General features: G+C 45.8%; 1 protein-coding gene across 1 annotated transcript; it reads left to right on the forward strand.

Moving 5' to 3' along the window:
* Positions 1 to 201: 201 nt before the first annotated feature.
* Positions 202 to 20,647, forward strand: LOC144100023 (uncharacterized). Its single transcript, XM_077633071.1, has 14 exons — positions 202 to 269; positions 919 to 1,050; positions 2,270 to 2,285; positions 3,047 to 3,141; positions 4,758 to 4,773; positions 6,030 to 6,124; positions 7,764 to 7,913; positions 8,287 to 8,515; positions 11,452 to 11,605; positions 14,050 to 14,156; positions 14,760 to 14,895; positions 16,859 to 17,029; positions 18,624 to 18,749; positions 20,328 to 20,647. Exons 2-14 carry the CDS (start codon positions 984 to 986, stop codon positions 20,547 to 20,549), a joined length of 1,584 nt encoding a protein of 527 aa, XP_077489197.1. The 5' UTR covers positions 202 to 269; positions 919 to 983; the 3' UTR covers positions 20,550 to 20,647.
* The last annotated feature ends 3,283 nt before the right edge of the window (positions 20,648 to 23,930 follow it).

Raw genomic sequence — 23,930 nt, forward strand, 5'->3', positions numbered from 1 at the left:
TCTATTCCTGGTAATTCAAAATTCTTTCATTTATTTCAATTTTCCCATTTTTATATTGATTCAGTCTTCTACTTTGCCGCCTCACGTCTTTTTTCCCCGCGCAAATACTTCATTGGCATTATCCTTTGTAACTCGGCCATTACCCCCGCGTGGGTATGTGCCATATTTACTGAGGTAAAGAAGAAGAAGAGTAGTGTACCATAACTGTCGAGGAAGAGGAAGCGATCGAGATCAAGGCGGCTAAAGACAGAGGTGCAGCTTCCAGCTCCGTAAGTACCTGCGCGAAATTCCTGCCCCTTAATGGGATGGCCTTTTGACTGTCGAAAACCTTGAGTCGGTGGAACGGCGCAAAAATATCAGACATTTATTTATTCCTTCTCGTGGCTTTGACCATAGACACATCCGAAAAATGGCCGCAGTACATTGAGCTGCTACCGTGAAGATATTGATGCGCTCTGGCTAGCTGACGCTTTCCTGGTGACGTTCGGCTGACTTTCCCCATCCCTCTGTCATACATTGATTACAGGGTAAGAAATTTTCTCTGGGATAAACGGCATCGAAATCTCTTTCGGCGTATTTTATACAGTAATTAGAAACTCCCACGTCTGCCAACTGGACACTGAAGATGCCTTGGGGAGCAAGCACTGCACAATGTGCTTACGACACCCACCTGGACTTGACAAACATGATGTATGTTGTGGACGTTTTATTTTTTTTTTAGGGGGGAGGGAAGGGAGGTGGGAAAGAGTGGGTGTAGGCAAACCAAAGCTGCCGCTGATGATTACCCTTGTAATGATTCTGATGACGCTGTTTCGTCTTCGCCCCCTAGGCGGCCGAAAGTCCGGAAACTTCTTATGCGCTTTGTTGATTTTTAATACATATTCTCTTCCATACTTTCTTCTGTTGCCACCTCCACAGTTATCCAGTTGCAGACTTCAGATCCTCGCCAATCCTCGTGCAACGGTGCAGTACACCAAGTAACCATGGCAGAGCAAGCAACCGCCAAGCCGACCGCGCAGAGCGCAGCACCTAACTCCCCTCTGGCGACGCGTAAGTTTTTCTATATTTAGCGACAAGTCCTGGCATAGGAGATTAAACAAGCGGTGGGAGCGAGCATCTCATTGGGGGTAGTACAAGCAAGTCATAGCATGAAACTCGTACGCGACTGTCTAGCTTTGTAGTCTTCAATCAAGTAAAGTAAAATGCGTATAATGGCATCTCAAAACAGAAGTGATCGACGCGAAGACTGAGAGAAGCAAGCGCTTAATGTGGATAAAGAGAGACTATGTTTATGTAGACATCATGGTGACATAAACAGTGATGTAAAATAACTTAAGGTGGACAGTGCGCATTCAATAGTGAAAATTAACATGAAACTGAAACTCCCGTATATTACACTCTGCAGTATGAAGCGCTTCACTAGTGACTGCCAACTACCACGCTGCCGCTGCTGTTGCTGTCAAGGTTTACTTGCACATTTCCTCACTGCTTAGCGCCATTTTATTTTCTACTGTCCCCGATAATGGGAAACATCATAGGAATAGACGCAGTGATGTTTAGTAATCCTTGTCCTGGGTTCCTTTAAGCACCGCGCCATAACTCTGGAATTTTGTTGCAACACTAAATTTGCGCGCATTCCCTATTGGTGATAATTCCCCAACTCTATTGCGGGGTGTATTTTGGACCACTCATACAATTGTATGACAGCTCCCGTCCTCTCTTCTATGTTCCCTCGATCTTGTCCATTTTAATTCTTTCGCGCTGCTTTTTCCGTCAGCCAGATCTTTGTGGAAGAATACATGTGAGAATGAAATTCATTTTCAGTCAACACTCCATTAATCGAACTCTAAGGGAAGTGTGAACAAGTCCTGCAGCTGTGTAATGTTCGAATTGAGATCTTCTCGTGGTCAGAGCCTTTCTTGCTTAATGGGTTCCTTATTTGTTCCGTCTTATTCGTGCTTTTTCCCAAAGGGCCTGCACTGTGAACAACTCCCCTAAATTAGGATTTTTATTGGTGGCTTTAACAACTTATTCTTAACAAATATGCACTATTACTGCATCCGAGTCGCACAATCGGATGTGAGGGCGTCTGGTGGAGACGAAAGGGGAGGAGGTTTGCGTATTCAGAAAGAAATGTTCTCTTCATACATGAAGACTTTTCTAGTTTTGTCATAGAAAAGTCGCTGAAAAACAGGTCTCGCCTCCCTCCACCTGTGTTTAAAATGCACCCGGCTGTGCTCATCAGTTTTTTTATCGTTTCATTTTGCAGGTGCTGGACCAAACGAGTAAGAAATGTTTTAAAAATCTTTCGTAATTTTTTGAGCCTCTAGAATAGAATTAAATCCTAGATAAGCACGATACTGGCACACACCCGCTAACTAGAAATTGGTCTTTTGCTTCCGCTCGGCCCTAGATACTAAACGCCTGCAAGATTTTTGTCTTGGTCTCCGATTCAAATCAATTCATAGACATCGTATCTAATATTTTAACTCCTATATTAAAGTAACTAAAGTATGATATAATATCGCATTTAAAATGTATAAGCGCCGTCATTGCATTGACTGAGCTCAGTATTACTGTTGTCATGCTGCCATACGCAATGTTTTTGTTTTCTTCTGTAAGTACAGGTATTCTCACCAAACCATTTTTCGGCGCAACGACTATTTCATATGACGAATACCACCGTCCTTTCTCCGCTTCTCTGCGGTTATCAATGAAGCAATAACGTAAACAACTAATAATTACAAACTAACCCCTGGACACTTTCTTACCATAATAAGCTTGAATGCAAACCTTTCTGCAGGTGAAATATCAGCACTGAACAGCTTGAAAAGCGTGCTCATGAGAAAGGCGCGATAAAAAAAAACCTTAATCTTTCTGCAATTCTAAGTGCACTTCTCTTATGAGTGCGGCAAACGCACCGCATTCTCATCATCTCAAACATGCCCACGAAGTTTGCCACTGTGGTGTTTGCCTTTGCTAATGTCGCCCTTACACGTAAGCTATAGTTCTCCAGCTTCTGAGTCTCACGTTCACGAATGTGCAGGAGTGCTTTAAAACAAGCCTACACGGCCGAGCGAACGACCCTAGCATCAACAGTGGCGGCAACTAGCATGACTACTGGCCTCTCTCAGACGACAAGTGAGTTTTTCATTAATCTTAGGCGGTACTCTCCACGCGGTTACTGAATAGAGATTCATGCGCAACTTCATGCCTGACGATTTCGATAGGCGGAATACAATTTACAGCGACAGCTGTTAAGGGCACGTTTCCCAGTTCTGGGGCTCGGCATCATAACACGAAGGAGAAAAGAGGGAGGAAAGGAGAGTGGCGCTGCGTACGCTGCGCCATTCGCCGCTCCACTGATCTGCGGCGTCCTCGCTTGCCCCGTTTACACGTCACGGATTCGTTGCGACCTCTCTGTTCAGTGGCACGAACTAGAGCTAGCGCTTTTCGGTGCGTGGCGTAGTCCAAGTTCGCCAGGGCTAGAGTCAATGGATAAGTTTTCAGAGTACCCCTTTTTCTCCACACAGCCGGGCTTGAACGATATGTCGACGCCACGGCCTAAAGATGCCAGGCCAGCAGATACCAGCGCTTGCACGGAATTTCCATAGAGTGCAGAGCTTGCGAAGCCCCTAGCCGCCGCGATGGCTCAGTGGTAATGGCGCTCGGCTGCTGACCCGAAAGAAGCGGGTTCGATCCTGGCCGCGGCGGCAGCATTTCGATGGAGTCGAAATGTTAGAGGCCTGCATACTCTGCGATCTCAGTGCACGTCAAAGAACCCCAGCTGGTCTAAATTATCCAGAGCATTCCAGTACGGCGTCCCTCATAGCCCGACTCGCTTTGGGACGATAAACCCTAATATATAAGCCAAATCAAGCCTCTGGGATTTTCTCTAGAACCAGCGTACCTGCTCAAGGTTCAGCTTTAACGCGTTACGAAAATAACTGTTTCCCCGTTTTATCTGAGTGTCCAGCTCAATACCTACGAAGTTAGATGTGCTAGCTACGCAGAAGTTCAGTTCATCCCTCAGGCTGATACACCGGCAACCACGGAAGGGATTTCAGTGCTGCGAACGTCAGTCAGGGGTAGCCATGAAGCATCTAAATCCGGTATCGGGAAAAAGGGGAACGCGGTGCTCTGAAAACTTATTCATTGACTCTAACCGCAGCTGCGTCTACCCCGCAAGCACCTGTCTTGAATCTCGCGTTGCACAGCAGCAGTAGCAGCAGTAGTGTGTCATGTGGTTATTTTGAAACTTTGTTCATCGAAAAAAAAAACGGCAGTCAGCGCTGTTCTTCGCTGAATATTTCTCACCCAAAGGGGACGAGGAGTTGGCATAACCGTTCTTACCGCAATTTAAATTTTTAAGCAATTTGTAAAAAACGCTGCACTGACGCAAGTCACTGGAAATTATTTGATGCATTATGTCCGCGGAAAAATAGATCAAAAATTATATATTTAACCTAATGACGAACATGTAGCGGAGAATTGACCATATATCGATAGCAAAGGTGGGTACTTTTTCTCAAGCACGGACTCGCAAATGCGACTACAGCAGCGTCAAAGGCGACAGGCAGGCCAGGAGGTAAACGACGGGTTTATGCGGAGAAAAAAAGATTTAATCGTGTTCTCTTCGAAAAATGATTTGCCAAAGCGGGAAAACGGGTAATGTGAGCCTCCAGCCTCCCTCCCACTTTTTTTTTTTAGTGCAACCACCTGTTTTCACTGGATTTTAAATTCTACTTATTTTGCAGATATTGAAGCAAAGGAGTAAGTAACATTTTTCGACTGCCTGCCAAACTTGTTTTAAAGCGTAAAGAAGATGGAACCGTTACTAAACACACGCACACGCACGCACGGACGCACCACTGCTAAGTAAAGCTTGGTCATCCCCTTCATCTGCGCCTTAGGTCTGGTAATGCCTGGCACTTTCTTTTTGGTATTTCAGTGCAATTCAAGCGTTGATTCCTTTAATTCATGGCACGATTGTAATGAACAGCTTACAGCTGCGCTACTGCTTGCCTGTGGTGCAGATATGCATCAACTGCTAATCCAGATTAAAATTCATTACATTAACCGACGTTTTCAACGTTTAGCACAAAAAGCGACGAACAGCAGCGCACCGTAAGCTGGAAACACGCACGTCAATGTGATGAATGTTTTTTACATGTGCCAACTTTCAGCAGGAAACACTCCCTATGCATCAAAATCAGCATCGACAGCTGCAGCCTGACTAAGCCTGCAGGGCAAAGGCCTCTCTTATGTCTCACCAATTAACCTTGTCCTTTGCCAGCTGCGCCCACACAATGCCTGCGAACTTCTTAATCTCATACGCCCACCTAACCTTCTGCCGCCCCCTCCTACACTTACTTTCTCTTGGAATCCACTCCGTTACTCGCTACGCATTACAAACCAAATAAAATCATACGGATGGCACTGCGACACCAGTTGGGCCTTCTGTCAAATTGGAACGAAGGCGCGGTGCTATAGTTGCGATATAGATGGCGCTATGATCTGATGCGATCCTCGCGCACTTTTACACATACATGATTAATCGCACGGAGCACAGAATGTATGCGCCAAGCTTCTAGCAGAAAGCCCTTGCCCCGCCGCGGTGGCTCAGTGGTTAGGGCGCTCGACTACTGATCCGGAGTTCCCGGGTTCGAACCCGACCGCGGCGGCTGCGTTTTTATAGAGGAAAAACGCTAAGGCGCCCGTGTGCTGTGCGATGTCAGTGCACGTTAAAGATCCCCAGGTGGTCGAAATTATTCCGGAGCCCTCCACTACGGACCTATTTGTTCCTCTCTTCTTTCACTCCCTCCTTTATCCCTTCCCTTACGGCGCGATTCAGGTGTCCAACGACATATGAGACAGATACTGCGCCATTTCCTTTCCACCAAAAACCAATTATTATTATAATTATTGGAAAGCCCTGACGACGTGATGTGACATCGTACCCTTTGCTTACAGCTTTTGGATGAAATGTTCGCATGACAACACGTTATATTTCTTCTTGTGCCCGGCAGGCGAGTTGAAGGCGCGAGAACGAAGCTGATTGCTGCAGCGACCGTTATGGCGAGCATCGCCCTGATCGCCGCAATCCTGGTCCTTGTCAATGCAAGTACGTATACTTCTTGTTCTTTGTTCCCAGCAGTTCCCAGCCTAGTAAAACTGTTTACGAGTAAGCGTTGCTAGACTAGGCTGGATTCGTGTCCAGCTGTGCGGTCAGAAGACGAGTGCGTTCGATCGTACTGTCACTCTTTACCACTCTACTGTACTGTCACTCTATTACCAACTCGTACACAGAAATCGTGGTCAAGTGCACTTTTCAACGGGACGTTGTTTATGAGTGTGATTTCTTTTTACAGCGTAAGACTCCACTGTAGCAATCAATATATCCGCGGATCTATCTACCCGCGGCAGACTTGCATTTTTTATATTAACGTTGTTGGTATCGTCAAAAAATTTGCCCTTTGGTTTTTCTATGGCAGTCTTAACTACTTGACTATAGGCCCGTGTAGTGTGCGATGCCATTACACGTTAAAGAACCCCAGGTGGTCTATATTTCCGGAGCCCTTCACTACGGTGTACTTCATAGCCTGAGTCGCTTCGGGGCGTTAAACTCCCAAAAACACATAAACCCATCTTAACTACTCCACGCAAGAGATGGAGAAATTTTAAAAGAAAAAGTTTGCTGTGCATCGAAAGAATGAACTGTTAACCTTCAATATTTCCATAACAGCACTTTACAATACTCCACAGTTGTCTCAGATTTTATGCCCAAGAATCCTAGACTCGCACCCAACTTAAACTTAATGTGTTAACGTGGTGGTAACCGAATAAAGAGAGGCTCAGCATGTTCGTTTCAGAAGATCTTTTTAGTTCGTTCCTCAGCTTCACGCCGTCGGCGTCCGCAGCGCCACCTGCCTCGGGTGGCAGTTCGCAAAGTATAGTTAGAAATATCCGCTTCCCCACTTTTAGAGGAGGGGAGGAAAAGAGAAGAGAGACGGGGTTCGAATCGACTGGTGGCCTAATAACTTGGGCTTCCACCTCCACAGCTGAAGGTGATTTATTCGAAACCCATCGAAACCCATTCCGCAATATAACTCCAGTACGGATTGACCTCCGTTTGCCTGACATTGCAAGAAAGACAGAACATGCCTGCGCACAACTCTTTTAGTCACACCCCAGCTAACGCTCGAACACTCGCGTTAGACATTAGTAACAGTCCGCCGATTTTTTCTTTCACTTTTGAAAGCATTCAGTTCATTGACGGCTGTTAAGCAATCCCCCGAGTTAGGTAGCGCCGCCAATTTCTCAGTGATGTCTGCTTTTCGCAGTGATGTCTGTTTCGCACATCATACCTGAGTATGACGTGCGAAGCCAATTGGTTTCGAGGTAGCTTAACTTTTATTTCGAATCTACTTGACTCTTGCCTAGACATTGCCTTACAATGTTCTCTAAGACAATTTTTTTTACCTTCGTGCCTCGTGACCTTCCCCTAGCCAAACCGTATTCAAGCCATTTCATCTGAAAGATCAAAGGTCAAAAGTCAAGGGTCAGAGGTCGAAGGAGAAGGGTCGAAGGTCAAGGGTCAGTGGTCGAGGCTTCGGAGGCCCTTCGCCTTTTTCAGGTAGTGAGTGAAATAGTGTTTTCGCACTAAAAATCGTTCGAGATTGTGGACTGCAATGTGTAGCTCATTTGGAGGTCTTTCCTGCCGAGAAGGATAAAAAGTGTGATTTCCATCGGCACTGACGCAGACTCCTCGGGCGATACTACAACGGCCGACACCGAGCTCACGTACCGCGAGCTGACCACGGCCTCAACTGAGGCTACCACGGCAGCACGTACTCACAGGAAGGCGACTACCACGGAAGCAGGCACGACTGCCGTCCAGACGACGGAAAAAAGTGAGCACAAGTGACCGAATTTCCAGTTGCTGCTTGACCTCTTTTACGGCGACAGCCGTAGGAAACAAACCGGATCTGCGGGAATATCCGCGTGACACCTGTAGGAGACCTCAGCTATTACTACCACTTCTTACCCTGCACGATCCCCCTTTTTTTATGACCACAGTCGTTAACCGAAGAAGGGAAGAATGGAGATAACGCGAAGAACGCTAGACCCTATAAGGCAGTCATTTCAGCAAAAAAATAAAGGAACATCTTATCATGACTTGGCAAAGCGACAGCATTAGCAGTTGTTGACGCCTTTACCGGAAGTTACGCCACTTCAAGTCTGGTGGCGTCAGCTCCCTCCAGCCTTTGATCCCGTTGCTTCCAGAGAGAGGTCTAGACGCCCGTACCTTGCTGTGCACGTACGGCGACGCGACCAACTCAAGCACCGTATTTCCACCGGATGGCTTGTGCGACCTGATCTTCTTCGACTCGGCCTACAAGGGGTACAAGAACGTCCCCTTGATACAGGGCAGCTTCGAAGACAACATAAAAGTATTTCTATCCGCCGCCAAAGGCTACCAGAACACAGAATTCGGAGTGGCATTCGCCTACAAGTGAGTGCTCCCAGTAATCGTTGATTGCGAGACCTCATTCGAAAAAATAAAACGTTTTGGAAAAATAAGTTCACTTCCTTCCTCACCGTGACACTAAAGCGTAAAGGTTTGGGCAAGTTGGCCCGACATGATGGAGCAGGTGGCGCGGCTGGGAAAGACGTATCTTCCTTCCATTCCTTTCAGAGCACGTAACTCTATAGACCTCCTGCATGTTTGTAAACAAACGAGGTGGCGCTGCAGTCGCTAGCGGGCTCCTGGTAGGCAAAAGGTCAGGGAGTGTCGTTGCGGAAAGGCGTTGAGCGCGGGTTTTCAAGGCTTGTAGGCGCGTTTTCAGTTTCTGCGAATCACAGCAATGGTTGATGTTTACAGCTTAGTAATTTCTTGAAGTACACCAGCTCGCGTTGGCCACGTGCGGTGTAATCAGAGGAATAGATCGCCACTGTGTATTGTATATATGGTTAGTAGTAAACAGAAAGCGTTTCTGGCGTTGATTTCTGCGCTAGGCATTGAATAAAATAGGAAATTTTTGACACTCTGCTCTAGCCAGAATAATTTTACTTCGGGACAGTAGTGAGAGGATGTGGTGGCGTTCTTTCGGCGGAGCAGACGTGCGCTCACCGTCTGCTGACATACGTAGGTGTCGTGCTGTGCGAAAAGTGGGGACAGCGTCGTGTCCCCATTCTCCTCTAGCTGTCCCGCTTAAGCGCTGTTTTTATCCGCAGGATCACGCACCAGGCAGGCCGACTTCTCCACTTGTTAAACTGGTCGATTTGGTGAAAATTTTTGATTTCAGGAAATATTTTCTTTCTTAGCCCTGGGGTGTTCTGTTTCGTGACGAAAAATTATAGCTTAATATTCAGTAGAAATTTATAAAGTACGCTTCCGAGATGCGTGGTCGTCGAAAATTGCGAGGTAATTTCTTTGAGGCTTTCTTTGAGTTCAGGGCCGCATTTCTTTGACCAAAGCGCAAGCGAAGAGGCCAAAAACGAGGAAGTAAACGTTAAGGTTCGTTTTCTGACCTTTCACATTTTCTGCGATTGACATCACTCACACCTTCGTAATTTCGTAACGCATGAAAATAGAATGATTCTATTTGTCGCAAACGATTCCTGAGACGTTGAGGAGTGTAATTTATCTCTCGAATTTTTTTCCTACACGTGCAGTATTATGTTCGTTATTTTTGTAAGAAACGTTTTCACGTAACTATGCATGCATAAGTACATGACCATCTAAAAAAAGAAGTAATAGCGTCATATGCAGAACAGGGCTTTGTGAACATGCTGGCATAAAAAATTTCCGCTTTCTACTCAATTATTTAAGACCTTGAGGTGACTTGACGAGGGTGTTAATTATAAGTACCCAAGAACTGCACCAGGTATAGCTAAAAATAAAAGACATTACTGAAACTAATAATAATAATAATAATTGGTTTTGGGGGAAAAGAAATGGCGCAGTATGTCTCATATATCTTTGGACACCTGAACCGCGCCGTAAGGGAAGAGATAAAGGAGGGAGTGAAAGAAGAAAGGAAGAATAGGTGCCGTAGTGGAGGGCTCCGGAATAATTTCGACCACCTGGGGATCTTTAACGTGCACTGACATCGCACAGCACACGGTAGCAATTTCATATTTGCACCAAATTTAGTTTCATATCGCGTGCATAAATAATAGTTTCATATCGCGCGCATAAATAACGAAAACACTTTTCATTGCCGCGCCCCCTCTCAATCTCGACACGTCTGTTAGTATCACGCCTGCGGCTGCTTCTTTCCAAACAACCTTCGCGGTCAGTGACTGCATCATGAAACATGACACATGCATGATGCAATGAAAAAGCATGTGGCTTTTAGCACACTTAAGGTACGCTATTCTAAGCACGCCAACGTGGCCGCGCATGAACTTGCCAGATTTCTTTCTACTCGAATCAAATAATTACGTCGGTCATATTAAGAAACACTTTCAAGTAAATATCAAATGCCATAAAACGTGCCACTAAAACATGCTGTGCTATTAACAAAAGAACGCATTCCTTGGGGGCGGGTGAACCTGCCGGCGGGGGCCCCGTGCAGACCGGCTCAGGTGATAAATGCGTGCGCAGCTACATACGTGCTTTTTTTCTTGCGCAGTTATAAGCGTGCTATGCTGATGTTCAGGTGAATGAACGCAGTAACTTACATGCTGCTAAGTACATTGAGTGGCAGTGCCGATCGAATTCCAGACTTCGCGCTTTAGTACCGCGGCCCATTCCCCGTTAGCCAGTTTGCTAATGCGGTATTTGTCGCGAGAAGCCTATCAGGGCTAATTTAAATTTCCGTTTATGCTGCTACGTGGATCGAACAGTGACGCAGCTGATCAATACATGCTGCTTCTGCAGTGCTCAGGCATGATGCAGCCGCCGGTAGCTGCAGCAGCTGCGGTAGGCATCGGCTGGCGGTAGCTGTTTTGCCTACCATGCGAAAGTCGCTGCTGACATCAGCGCCACCGCATCTTCGTGACGTCGCGGGGTGAAGGAGGTCCATAGGCCAGCTAAGAAGGGCTGCACACTTCATCAATCACATTATATGACAAAATAACCAGATTTTATCAGCACAGTGTTAAAACGACACTAACGACAATCTCGTACATCTTGCCTTTCATTTTCGCGTCTTTAATCCGAGCATATGGAGGCTTCATGTGGAAAATCAACCGTCCTTTGGCTAGCATCGAGAAAGAATGTCATCACGATTATTTGCTTGAGAGTCCTTATATATTTCCGACTTGCTGAGCAAAAACTCCGTTTATTAAGGCCATAGTGTAGCTTCTACACTCACTGTCTTCCTGTCCTGTCTCCTTCTAAATAACCGAAATCATATTGCTAGCTATCAAGCTGGATATTTAATGCGATCTAGTTAGCATGTGATGTTGTGCCCGTTGTTTATGCGGATAAACTTGCGCCAGGTACCACACATGGATGCGCAACGATCTCAAAAACGTCGACTCCAAGCTCCTGGAGGTGTTCTGGAGCTCTGGCGTCTTCCACTTCGGGGTCATCGACATGCCAGCTTTCGGCGTTGACCCACGCAACATCAGCGATGCTCTCACCACGCTCAAGGTTTGACAGAACTTCACGTGCATGCGGCTTGATTAAGGACGGGCTGCTATTAAGGACGCGCCCTAAGGGAAGAGGTAAAGGAGGGAGTGACGGAAGAAAGGAAGAAAGAGGTGCGGGTGGTGGAGGGCTCCGGGATAATTTCGACCACCTGGGGATCTTAAACGTGCACTTACATCGTAGAGCACACGTGCGCATTTTGCGTTCCGCCTCCATCTTAACGCGACCGCAGCGGTGGTCAAGTGATTGAGCATCCGCCTCGCATGCGGGAGGTGCGGGGTTCGATCCCCAGTACCGCCGGGTACCCACCGGTGACGCAATGGGTACAAGCTTTCCCCTGGTCTGATGCTCGGCTTATTTAGGGTGAAATGCTTGGGAAATGGGTCTTTGACCCCACCTTGAGAAAAAGAAATTACCTTGTGTCATGGCACTCTTTGGCCATAGATACCCTTGCGCAATAAAAGTCCATAATCATCATCATCCATCTTAACGCTGCCGCCGTGCCCGGGTTCGAACCCGGGTACTCCGGATCAGTAGCCGAGCGCCCTAACCACTGAGCCACCGGTTTTCGGAAACCAATTTTCTGTTTACTCCTTAGCGCATCACACATGATACAAAAAAGAAGTTAGGATCATCAGTGCTAACTGCGAAAACTGTTTATTCGAAAATCTCGCGCGTACATACATACATAAGCGAAATGTTTCGTCACAATAAACAAACTAAAGATCATACGTACGTGTTATCAGGATTTTTTTCTACGTTTCATTCACGCTGACGTATCGGTGATACATTTAACAGCCTTCTTTCGAATACGGGTTATTTGAAGGAGCTCATGAGCCACAATGACAATTTTTGAATGAATGAATTAATCAAATAATGATTTTTTAAAGTAACGTATACATTTTTATGGTGAAATTGAAAAAATAAAAACGTCTCGTAGCAGTATAGCAATGCAGGTAACGATAACTACGAATGGCGCCGGCATAACTAATGAGACAGAATAATCAAACAAAAAATATATACATGTTCTGAAATAAACCAGTAAAGACGACAGGACCGTAATAATAGGAAGTAAAAGTATTCTAACAATAATGTCCAAAACAAAAACTGAGAAAGAAAACTGGTTAAACAAATAGAAAATCTTAGGAGCCAAAATACCTGAAAACACTTTGTTTAGAAAAGGAAATGACATCAACATTGTCGAAGATAAGGCTATTTAATGATTTGCGTGGAACGAAACAAATCATTTGCATGCACAGTTGATGCGCGCGTGCGGCAAAAGCAAATATTCTGCAGACATTGCACAATATTAAATGGTGTCTCTTATCACGCTGGCCTTACCACTCCTTGGCGTAAGTCAACGCTAATCAAAAGGTAAATAATAATAATAATAATAATAATAATAATAATAATAATAATAATAGTAATAATTGGTTTTGGGGGAAAGGAAATGGCGCAGTATCTGTCTCATATATCCTTGGACACCTGAACCGCGCCGTAAGGGAAGGGATAAAGGAGGGAGTGAAAGAAGAAAGGAAGAATAGGTACCGTAGTGGAGGGCTCCGGAATAATTTCGACCACCTGGGGATCTTTAACGTGCACTGACATCGCACAGCACACGGGCACCTTAGCGTTTTTCCTCCATAAAAACGCAGCCGCCGCGGTCGGGTTCGAACCCGGGAACTCCGGATCAGTAGTCGAGCGCCCTAACCACTGAGCCACCGCGGCGGGGGAAAAAAAAGGTAAAGTGGTCCATAACTTTCAGCAACTCTGGATGCTTGAGCAGCGAACCATTATAAAAATAAATGCTATGTACATTGCACACAATGCTCGAGATATTTTTATCTCTCGGCTTTGGTTCACAATATTTATACTTCGTGGAGTGCTTCGGCAGGCGCAGGTTCCGTTCTCTTACGACAGTTGATGGTTGCCCACTCTATCATTATTACATCTATCAGTTCATTCCAAACAAACTTCGCCACACGGAAGGGGTAATTCGTACACAAAGTCGCAAGCTCAGTTCAAGTACGGCCTGTACTGTCACTTCCAACACCCAACCTTTTTTTTTCATAACGTGGGGGCCCTGCTTTGCTTCTTTCAAGGAGGCAATAAATTGGGCTTCTACCGCACGAGGCGGATATAGGGTTGCTTGACGGCGGAACTTATTTCTGATCCGTACAGGCAACGGTTTGGTCGAAGACCATTTTCCTAAGCATCTCACCCTAGAGGGCCGAACACCAAAGCGAGGGAAAATCTTGCACCGATTAAAAAACAGATGGGCACCCGGCGGCACTGGTGATCGAACCCAGCCCCTCCCGAATGCGAGGCGGATGCTCTGCCACAAGGCCACAGATTTTTCCCTTACGTATTCTTTTTGCGCACAATATTTCTTATTTGAATTTTTTTTTTCATCACACATTCTCTTCCTCTCCTTGCCCTTGCCTTAGGAGCTTAGCGCGGTGGCTATGAAAAGACCCGACCCCCTTCGGCAGCCCTACTCCGTGCTGGGGGCCGCGACTGCGGACATGGCCGGCTCCTACGCGTCCAAATTGAGGCGAGTACTGCGACATCAAAAAATGTTCACTTCTGGACCCGTTAAAGCCAGGTGAATGGGGAAGTGGTCCTTTTACAGAAGGGAGAAAGTACGGAAGAGATTGTTTAATAAAACTATTAGCTTCATTTCTTTGTACAGCGGTACGCCGAAAGGCGGTTCTAATTTTTGCGCGCTATAGTAACACAGTTGTATCGGCAAGCATCACTACAACTACAGGAGGCATTCATGACATAGCTTCTTGAAACTATTGATTCCAATGCTCTATCTAAACTCGGCGTCATTTAACCGCGAAAAACTAGCCTTAACTATCGCAAACAACGTGGAACATCGGGTCACGACCACAAGAAGCGCTAGTAAAATATGTTCCCTTGCTCAAAATGTTCGCTTGCGTTCTGCAGGGACAACAAATACGCAGTCCCGCACTGAAAGGAATGGCACGCGATGAAATACTGGGAAAACTGTTGCCTGTAATCACATGTGCTAGAATTCTGGCCACGCTTTGAACGAAATTATCAACAGAGCGACACGAAACAACGCGAGGAGGCAGTCCGCACACATGTAGACCGCTAATGTGTAAAGCGTTTTTCGTCTGTTTCCCTGCAGGGCTGTGTACACCCCGACGCTGTTCATCTCTCAAGGCCACTACGCATTCGGAGATAACGAACTCCCCGACTGCAAAATGGTCCCGCCCACCATGCTGCAAAAGCCGGCTGCCTCTCAGGGCTACACGTACGACCTGGTGAGTCCAGCATCGGTCTGCATTTCCCGAATGCGATGCTCACGACTTGTAGATGAAGAAATTAAGTGATGGCAAGCAACGTACGGGTGCAAAGACTCTTGGAGCCAAATTCGCCCCCGCCAAATCTGCCGGTCCCAGAATACATCTCGTCAGGTGAAATTACAAACTCAGAGATAATAGGCCTAATGCACAGTGCATTCCTGTAGCTCCGGCAGCAACCGATCGGGAAGAAACGGAGAGGACCACATAAGCAGCAGACGGAAGGAAAGGAGGGGTAAAAATTTATATGCGGCTACCACGTCTGTGTAACCCTAGATTCAAAGACAGCTGCTTGCGATGGTGAACGCGCATTTCGCTGTGACACAAGGTGGCGCCCTCTGTGTGCAGATGAGCGAACGGCTCAAAAATAAGTATGCGACACTGTCGCCGTCATTTTCTCTTCCTGGCTACGAGTGTTACGGGCTCCCTCTCCTTTCTCCGATCATCATCATCATCATCAGCCTTACTATGCTCACTGCAGGGCAAAGGCCTCTCGCTTGACCTGCAGTAGGCATAGTCAGGCCCACTGCAACGCCTCTGTGGCAGTGGATTGTACAAATGCTCTTGGACATCTATGTAGATAATCCTCATAGATGAATTTCCCAGCCTCCTTTAAGCAGCACATGGAGGACATTCGGCAGTTCTTACAACTTGTACAAAGGTCAAGTGTTCTCATGCATTGTGTCGCAGACAAACTGAGCCTTCTTTTCAAGTCAATAGCCAAAGGAACTGCTACATTCATACACAGGAGGAAAACTCCCACTAAATGTGCATTTATATGTTCGCAGTCACTTAGGACAGCTTACGGGTGAAAAAGTTCGCAATAATCAGCAACTTCAAAATTGCTGAGCCCTGTTTCACATCATTGCCTTTTATTCAGCTACGAAGTGTAGTTCCGTTTGTTATTTGTGTTGTTTAACGTTTACCAATTGCTATTTTAAAAATTGCTGCGAGATACGCCACTGCGGTCTATGCAGATCAATTGTACAGAAGGGCGGAGCTTACGTACGTAATAGAGGTCAGTAATAAGACGATTATTTAGGTCAAATGCACTGATCAACATTTTATTTTCGATTTTTAATTTTCGCGGGCAAGATTATGTTGTGAAATTGAAGACCGTCAACAATGACGGTAACTCCTCTTTTTGAGTTTTCTTAATCGGCGATGTATTTCGATATACTGAACGTCAAAAATACGTAATTAAAAGCTCGCTGCATTGGCTTTCTCACATTGCACATTATAAAACGGCATCGCTGCACGTGGTATCACCGCCGAAACGTTAAGTTCTTCGACATAATTAAATACGCAAGTAGCGTCTGTATTTGACGCACAAAAACTTCTAGTAATGCATCTTAAAATAGTGCTATGCGGGAAAGCCGGCTGAACCATCTTCAGATGCGCAATTTTGAAATTAGATAGAACCACACTGCCGATCAAGAAAATTTAAAAACTTGGGTCCCCTTCGGCACTGAAGGCCTCCAGTGACGTCATTTATAGTCGCTACTAAAGTCCGAATAAAAGAGTTTGTTAGGTAATTCTAGGCTGGTGGGCCAAGCCCATTTTGGGGGTGTTGCAGGTCGGTTCAGAACGCGAGACAACTCAGTTTTCAAATTTTCGGGAGCGGGCCACCCAAATTTCAGGGTTGGGCCAATTTCATTTTTAGACTAGAATAAGCCTGTTTTCCAGTCGAGCCCACCCACGTTCACCGCCAGTCAAATTTATCCACGGCCATTTCATCTCAAAGGTCAAATGTCAAGGGTCAAGAGTCAAGGTTCAAAGACCAAAGGTCGAGGATTCAGAGACCTATCGGCTTTTTCAGGATTGCTAGTCGAACCTATGTACGGCACGGGAGGCAGCTTCATCACATCACACCGTCCGTTGGTGACTCCTGACGCACGCAGCCCTGTTTATTTTCTGCTCGCAGACCGACGCCCTGTCCGCTCTGCAGCTGTCGCAAGACGCCGGCGTGCCCTCCAAGTGGCTCGTGTCCGTCACCATGAAGGGACGACTGACGGTGGCCAAGAATGAAACCTTCCAACTGTTGTCCGACTGCAAGACTGACGCCTACGCGAAGTCGTTCGGGACATACGTGGAGGTATGGTGCTCACATTCGCATCTCTAGACTCAGAGAAGAAAAAACGAAAAAGGATAGATTTATTCATAAGTAGTGTTTGTGAAAAAGCTTAAAGCGCTTTGAAGAGGCTGGAGACGAAAGTTAAGGACAAGTTAGTAGGGTTATGAGCAAGGGGTTAACAGTTCATTTCATCTCAGCGCTAGGCGTCGACTATACTCCATCGCAGCAGTTCCCTGCGGCACTACCCAAGGTGCGATGAGTGCAGAGGCGATGTTCTGACGTTGCGGAATGTAGTGCATGTGTAAAATGGGCCTTTATGATAGTGTGTTTTAAACTGCCCATGCCCCAAATGGTATTTTAAATCTAGCCTTAAATGACGCTCGTGGTTTGCGCGCTATTTTCTGAGTTAAGCGTGCATAACCAGTTTAGCGTGGATTCCAAGAGAAGGCAAACGTAGCAGGGGGCGGCAGAAAGGCTGGCCAAGGACAAGGTTAATTGGAGAGACATGGGAGAGGCCTTTGCCCTGCGGTGGGCGTAGTCAGGCCGATGATGATGACTAAAATGATTTCAGCAAAGACCAGGTGGATTTTAAGCGGGTAGAAGTAACCAAGCGGAGTTTGTCTGATTGGTGGCTAAAATCAAGACAAAAGTAAAACTTCACAAGTCATGGCTAGGTGGCTTGAACCACCCCCCGATTTTAAAGGTTCAGCCTTATCCATCCATCGCTGCGTCCCCGCTTGGATATTTTGAGCTGTAAGATCAGCGTTATGCCCCGCGAAACGCTTGCGTTACGAGTGCGTAAGTGTGCATACGCTATTCTGTAGCTACCTTATGTTCCTACGCTTTTTGTAGCGATAGCTACACTACGCCACCTATTCGACCCTTCAGCGTAACACCACTTGAGCTCCGTGGCACCACTTGTGCTCCGTGGCGGCGCCGTTGGTCACGTGGTTGCTCACGTAATGCGGAGCAGTTGCTGCTGCCAACGGCGCGGCGCGCAAGAGCTGCAACAAACAGCTGTGCGCATGCGCCGTGTCAAGTGGGACAAAGATGAAGAAGGAACGCCCAGCGAAGCAAAGCAGCGAAATACTGACTTTGCCATTCCACTGAGCGAGTTCCACTCGGCCAGATGTAGCTATCACGCCACTACAGGTTTAACCAGAGCTAAACCACAGCCATTTTTTTTTCCTTTCCAAGGGTATAATGACTAAAAATTTGACTGTTAGTTTTTAGTTAATGCATTCGGTAATTCACATGTATACGCGGTTTTCTGGTCGCCACCGTCGTTGACAATACTGTAGCGATAAAATAATTTTTTAATTCAAAAACGTATTTTGTTTAAATTACGAAGTCCTAGAAAAAAACTAGCACATCTGCGGTTTCGCGTCCCAAAGCTGAGCATGGTCAGTGAGCGATGCCATGTTTCTACACTTCAGGCACGCAAGATGTACAGCTCCTACCGGCCAGGAACGTCGGCGCCATTCACCTGAAAGAGTACTCCATCATATAACCATCGTCTTAAAAATTAGTTCACTTTCTGTAATATAAATACCTGATCATGGTGGCGCTGTCAGGCCACATGTATCATAATACGTCCGCTTGCTAATCTTTGCAGGTTTGCACCAGCTCATTCTTCCGCAAGAAGCTGAAGTACTTCGACAGCCTTGAGGCGGCGTACACGGTCAACGTTTTCAAGAAGACGATGTTTGTGTACGACAACGAGAAGGGCCTCTGCACGAAGGTAAGCACTTAGCAGCATTGATCCTTTCAGCACAGCCAACTGGGGACGCTTAGGTCACCGTAAGAGTGAAGTGCAATGGCATTATATTTCAAATTCTTGCAGCTTCTGTTGTGACTTCTATACACGGCTGGCATATGATTGGTCTGTTTAAGCTCACGGGATCCTATGGCATCGTGCCTCCCTTGTGAAATAGTCTGTAGATAGCCTATAGATTTCTTATAGACTATTGCCTTCCTATAGATTTTTGTCCATTCATAGTCTATAGACTGTCTACGGACAAAAGTCTACTAAAAGTGTTTGGCCATAATCTATAGATTGTCTATACCCTATCTAAAGGATCTCTATTGTTATAAACTGTTCTCTGGGGTTTGTCTATAGAGGGTCTATAAATTTTATAGACACTATGGACTGTATAGAAGGCTATGAACAGTCTATAGACTTTAAAATTTTTTGTAAGGGCTCTCTCGACAAGTCAGAGCATTTCGTCACACCGGATAGCCCCGAGTTGCTCCTAATGTGAACTGTCATGCTATATAGGATGCTATCTCGAAACTCGGTAGCTCACAACCGCGTGGGCAGATTGTAATTACATCAGAAGGTCACGTGAGCTCTTTCGAACAATCATTAACTCAGCTGCTACAGTGGGCAGGTTGCTCACAATTCGGTAGACAGGTTGCCACCTGACACGGTGGGCATGATATGATGACGTCACAGGGTCACGCAGTGAACACTCTCGATCCATCAGTGAATGTTGTGACACCGTACATTGGTGGGGTTTTGGTTTGACAACTCTAACTATATCGCATTAAAGTGCACACAGTTCTGTAGATTAGTCTATACAAGTTAGAATAGACAACAGTCCACTGCAACTGAATCTGTCGCAACTGAGAACCGGTCACTGGGCAGTCTAATACACAAAACCTGCCACTGATCCTACCAATATCAAAAGGAACAAGTATCTGTGAATCCAAGTGTTAGCGATACCCTTCGACGGCTTTCCATCGCGTTTTGCGGATTCTCCCAGACTGTGGAGACTTTCAATAGCTTTTTCCTTTTCAATAAATTTCATTTGAACATAACACTCATGAGTATGTGCCCTTTACCTCCTCATTCACTTCGACTATTTTTCCTTAATGTAACTTCAGTACGTTGGGCACCACAGTCGCTTTTAACCTATACCTAAGTCTCAAATAACACCCTTGTCAACACGCCCTTCCATTGCAAGGTCCTATACATTTTCACTCGGTCGGTAGGATTTTAATGCCCGCGCACTGTATTGACCAGGCTTGTTCCAACTACGGATACGAAATATCTCCGGAGGACACGTTCGCCGGACACTAGAAATCATTTTTCCAGTTGCCAATCGCTATTGGGTCTGGACACCTGAGTGCCGCGTACATGGGCCTTATTTAAACATATTTAATCCACAATTTCATTCAGAAAATATACACGTCGTCGGACATCTCCGCGACGCTGGTGTGAATTTAAAGAGGAAACACAAAAATGAGGGACGTCCTGAAAAATATTACCTAAGCTGTTCTTTAAGTTATGATCTTTATATTTGTGCTGTCTTCGCAGATGTGCCGGCTGAAGTCACAGAACGACAACCTCCAATTTGGCATCGCCGTGTTCGACCTCGATTACGAAGATTACAACAACAGCTGCACCGACTTGAACGTATTCGGCGCATTCAGTCGACTCAAGATGGTCCGCAAGCTGGTCGACTACTTCCGGACACCGTCAGCCAGCGGCGCTCGCTGTGAAAGCGATGTCCCTTGTCCCAAGGGTGCCGCTAACTAACGGGCCGCTTCACGTGGCTACCCGACACGCGGAGTACCTTTGCATGACCTGCGTCGAGTCGCAATAGTCTGGGGAGCATCCAGTCATCCTATATCAGGGGGTTTATAGGAGAACTCAATTCCCTTCTTCAATAAGTTGCGGCTAGAATAAAGGAAATGAAAATGTCATTGCATTTCTGTTCGAGAAGAGCTCGCTGAAATCACTGTATTGTATATTTGTGAATTCTATATGTATATTATCATGCTGCATTTCCGTTTTGTTGAATTTAGCAGATCGGAGGTACAAACACACATACAGGTACGTAAAGTAAAAGACAAAGAGGGCACTGTCATTAGAAATGCAGATAAGATAGTAGCCGATGCTGGTTTAAAGGAGTTTTAACGCCCCAAAGACGCTCAGGCTATGAGGGACGCCGTAGGGAAGGGCTCCGGAAATTCTGACCACCTGGGGTTCTTCAACGTGCACTGACATCGCACAGTACACGGGCCTAACGCGGACTTCACAGTACACTGAATCGAACCCGCGTCTTCCAGGTGAGTAGCCGAGCGCCGTAACCACTGAGCCACTGCGGCGGCAAAGTAGCCTAAACAGCCGAAGAGGTCTACAAAAATCTGTAGTTTTCTCTCCTTCAGCATTCCTCTATAAAATACATTGCTTGATTCATTCTCTTCCTGCCTCTCAAGTTCTCTTCCTTTTAAGGCGGCCCCACACTGCGGGCTCTTTTTTACTTCATTATGAGCTTTTCGATGTTGTTATTTTTCGTTTTTTTTTCAATCTATGCATAAAGTTTTCTGTGTACTTTTTCAGCAAAAGCCTCTCCGCAGATTAAGATTTCCAGTAGTTCATTTTGTGAAAATTATTCTCAACGGTGTGCCCTTTACTTACCCTACCGTAACTAATAATCGTTAAATAGAGAAAGGGAGCCTTCACAGGCAGATATAGGAGTCTCTGGAAGCAGAGTTTTGCCGGTCTAAAAGCAAATTTAAGATAAAAGGATCGGAGTTAAGCTCTAGAATATTTTTGGGCCCAAACAAATAAAAGCCTTGCCCTGCAACACAACAAGAAAGGACACAGCAAGAAAGACGGATAGAAAAAGGCAACTTAAGTAGGTGACGTATGCAAGAGGGATTCGGGAGCTAGCAACTGAAAAGTGAAAAATATGGCCACCGCCACAAACGGACCTCTGTCATCTTGCCCGAGCCTGTGCTGTTCATCTTTGCCCTGCTGTCCTTTCCTCCGGTTTTGAACTTGTTCGCACTTTTTCGCTTGGTTTTGAACTTGTTTGCACTACTTCTGCCGTCGCGGAACACCAAGCGTCATCTACTCCTTTGTGCGACTTTCAAATCGTTGTGTTCCTTGCCAATGAGCCGAACGCCACCACAGACACCTGCTTTTTTTTTGCTTTTATTTACCCTCCATGTTCATTCGGAAGGGCTTGTTGCTTCTGGCGGTTCTGAATGTATTTATACTGATGATTTGGCGCCGAAGAACAAACTCCACATATGATGTTTGAGAATTACCACTCAATACTAAGTCTTCAAATATCCAACTGTTTTCAGCATGATAAAAAGTAAAGTTTTCCTCTTACTACTTGTCACCTCAAATCTTCGGAACAAGTGACGTAGTGATCTAGAGTTGTTCCTCTCTATTCAAGAAAACAGAAGCACCCAGCAGACATTTTGATTGTTTTTTTGTCAGATGGAATAAGTCAAAAGCTTGCAACCTACCCGAAAAAAAGAACGAAGTTTGAAGGTCTCACTCGCTACCTCAGTTTGCGTCTGTCTTCTGCGGTTGTTCTATCTCTTGGCGCTTCTATGCTTACCGTGAGAATGCTTGCTCTGCCGCTCAAAATTTTCGTCTAGAAACAAAACGCCTACCATCATAAACTTCCGTATGCCCCTAAACCTTATTTTGGTACTTCATTTTTTTTTTCCCCGGGTTCGAAACCGACCGCGGTGGCTGCGTTTTTATGGAGGAAAAACGCTAAGGCGCCCGTGTGCTGTGCGATGTCAGTGCACGTTAAAGATCCCCAGGTGGTCGAAATTATTCCGGAGCCCTCCACTACGGCACCTCCTCTTCCTTTCTTCTTTCACTCCCTCCTTTATCCCTTCCCTTACGGCGCGGTTCAGGTGTCCAACGATACATGAGACAGATACTGCGCCATTTCCTTCCCCAAAAACCAATTATTATTATTATTATTATTATTATTATTATTATTATTATTATTATTATTATTATTATTATTATTATTATTATTATTATTATTACTTCATTTTTGCTATTCCATGTTTTTTTCCTCCTTCTTTCTTGTACTAACTCCCTTGCCTAAATTTAAGCTTGCTGGACCCCTAACCACCCGCATACACCTCTGTCACGGAAACTGAGTTGCCCAATTTTTAAAGTCATCCTATGTTTGCCGCATGCAATTTGCAATGCAAGTAGTTACTGCCTGGTTGTGGCCAATCCCCCTTGTGGGTATATGCATTTTGTGAGGCAAACGACAAAACCACCACCTCATCAAGTGGATACGGCTGAAACCACTTTTAAAGAAGCCATTGAAACCTTCAGATAGGCCGCCACGCAGCATAAGTGGTACTGCTGGGTCCCACTGCCTCTTACGAGTCCTTTAGTATGGGTAGCAAGTGGGACGTCGAAATTAAGAGGAAGAAATGGGCTCGGGCAGGGCACATTATGGGAAGGCAAGAGAAGTGATGGTGGTTAAGAGCAGTACTGGATTCCAAGAAAAGGCAAGCGTAGCAAGGGGCGGCAGAAAGTTGGGTGGGCGGATGTGATTAACGAGTTTTCGAAGATACGGTAGCCGCAGCTGCCACAGGACAGGGTTAATTGGAGAGGGAGGCAAGAGACCTTTGCTCTGCACTGGGCGTAGTCAGGCTTCTTCTTCTTCTTCTCCTTCTTCACCCCAGGTATATGGCACATACCCACGCGGGGTGATTGGCCAAGGCGTAGTAGAATAAACAAAGAAGTTTCCATGGAAGATGACGACAAAACTGTAGCACCAATCGTGAATTTTGAAAAATCAATGAATAAAAACAACAGAACAATATTGACTGTTAAATAACAGACAGCATTTTGGTGAAAAAAGAAGAGCTCGGGCTGATCACGGTGGTGGTGGTGGTGGTGATGATGATGATGATGACTGAGGACAGGAACGTCTAGTGCCGCAGATAGTAGCAATAAACGCATTATTTGCGTCAATTCGCCCTGCACTTTGTTTCCAAGCATTAAGTCAACAGCTCACTCTCCAAAGAAAAAAAAATGACGATTTCGAGAAGCACCAACGCAAAAGGTGTCCGCAGACAAATTTTTCCGTTCTTTCTGAAAAAGCTTCGGACCCGATGGCATTTTGTTAGCATTCTTAGA

Source organism: Amblyomma americanum, chromosome 8 (assembly GCF_052857255.1).
Source record: "Amblyomma americanum isolate KBUSLIRL-KWMA chromosome 8, ASM5285725v1, whole genome shotgun sequence".
NCBI lineage: Eukaryota > Metazoa > Arthropoda > Arachnida > Ixodida > Ixodidae > Amblyomma > Amblyomma americanum.

Coding starts and splice junctions, on each gene's coding strand:
- LOC144100023 (XM_077633071.1), top strand. CDS start 984: ATGGCAGAGCAAGCAACCGCCAAGCCGACCGCGCAGAGCGCAGCACCT. Junction 6,125..7,763: donor CCTGGTCCTTGTCAATGCAA/GTACGTATACTT, acceptor GCACTGACGCAG/ACTCCTCGGGCGATACTACA. Junction 14,896..16,858: donor AGGGCTACACGTACGACCTG/GTGAGTCCAGCA, acceptor TTCTGCTCGCAG/ACCGACGCCCTGTCCGCTCT.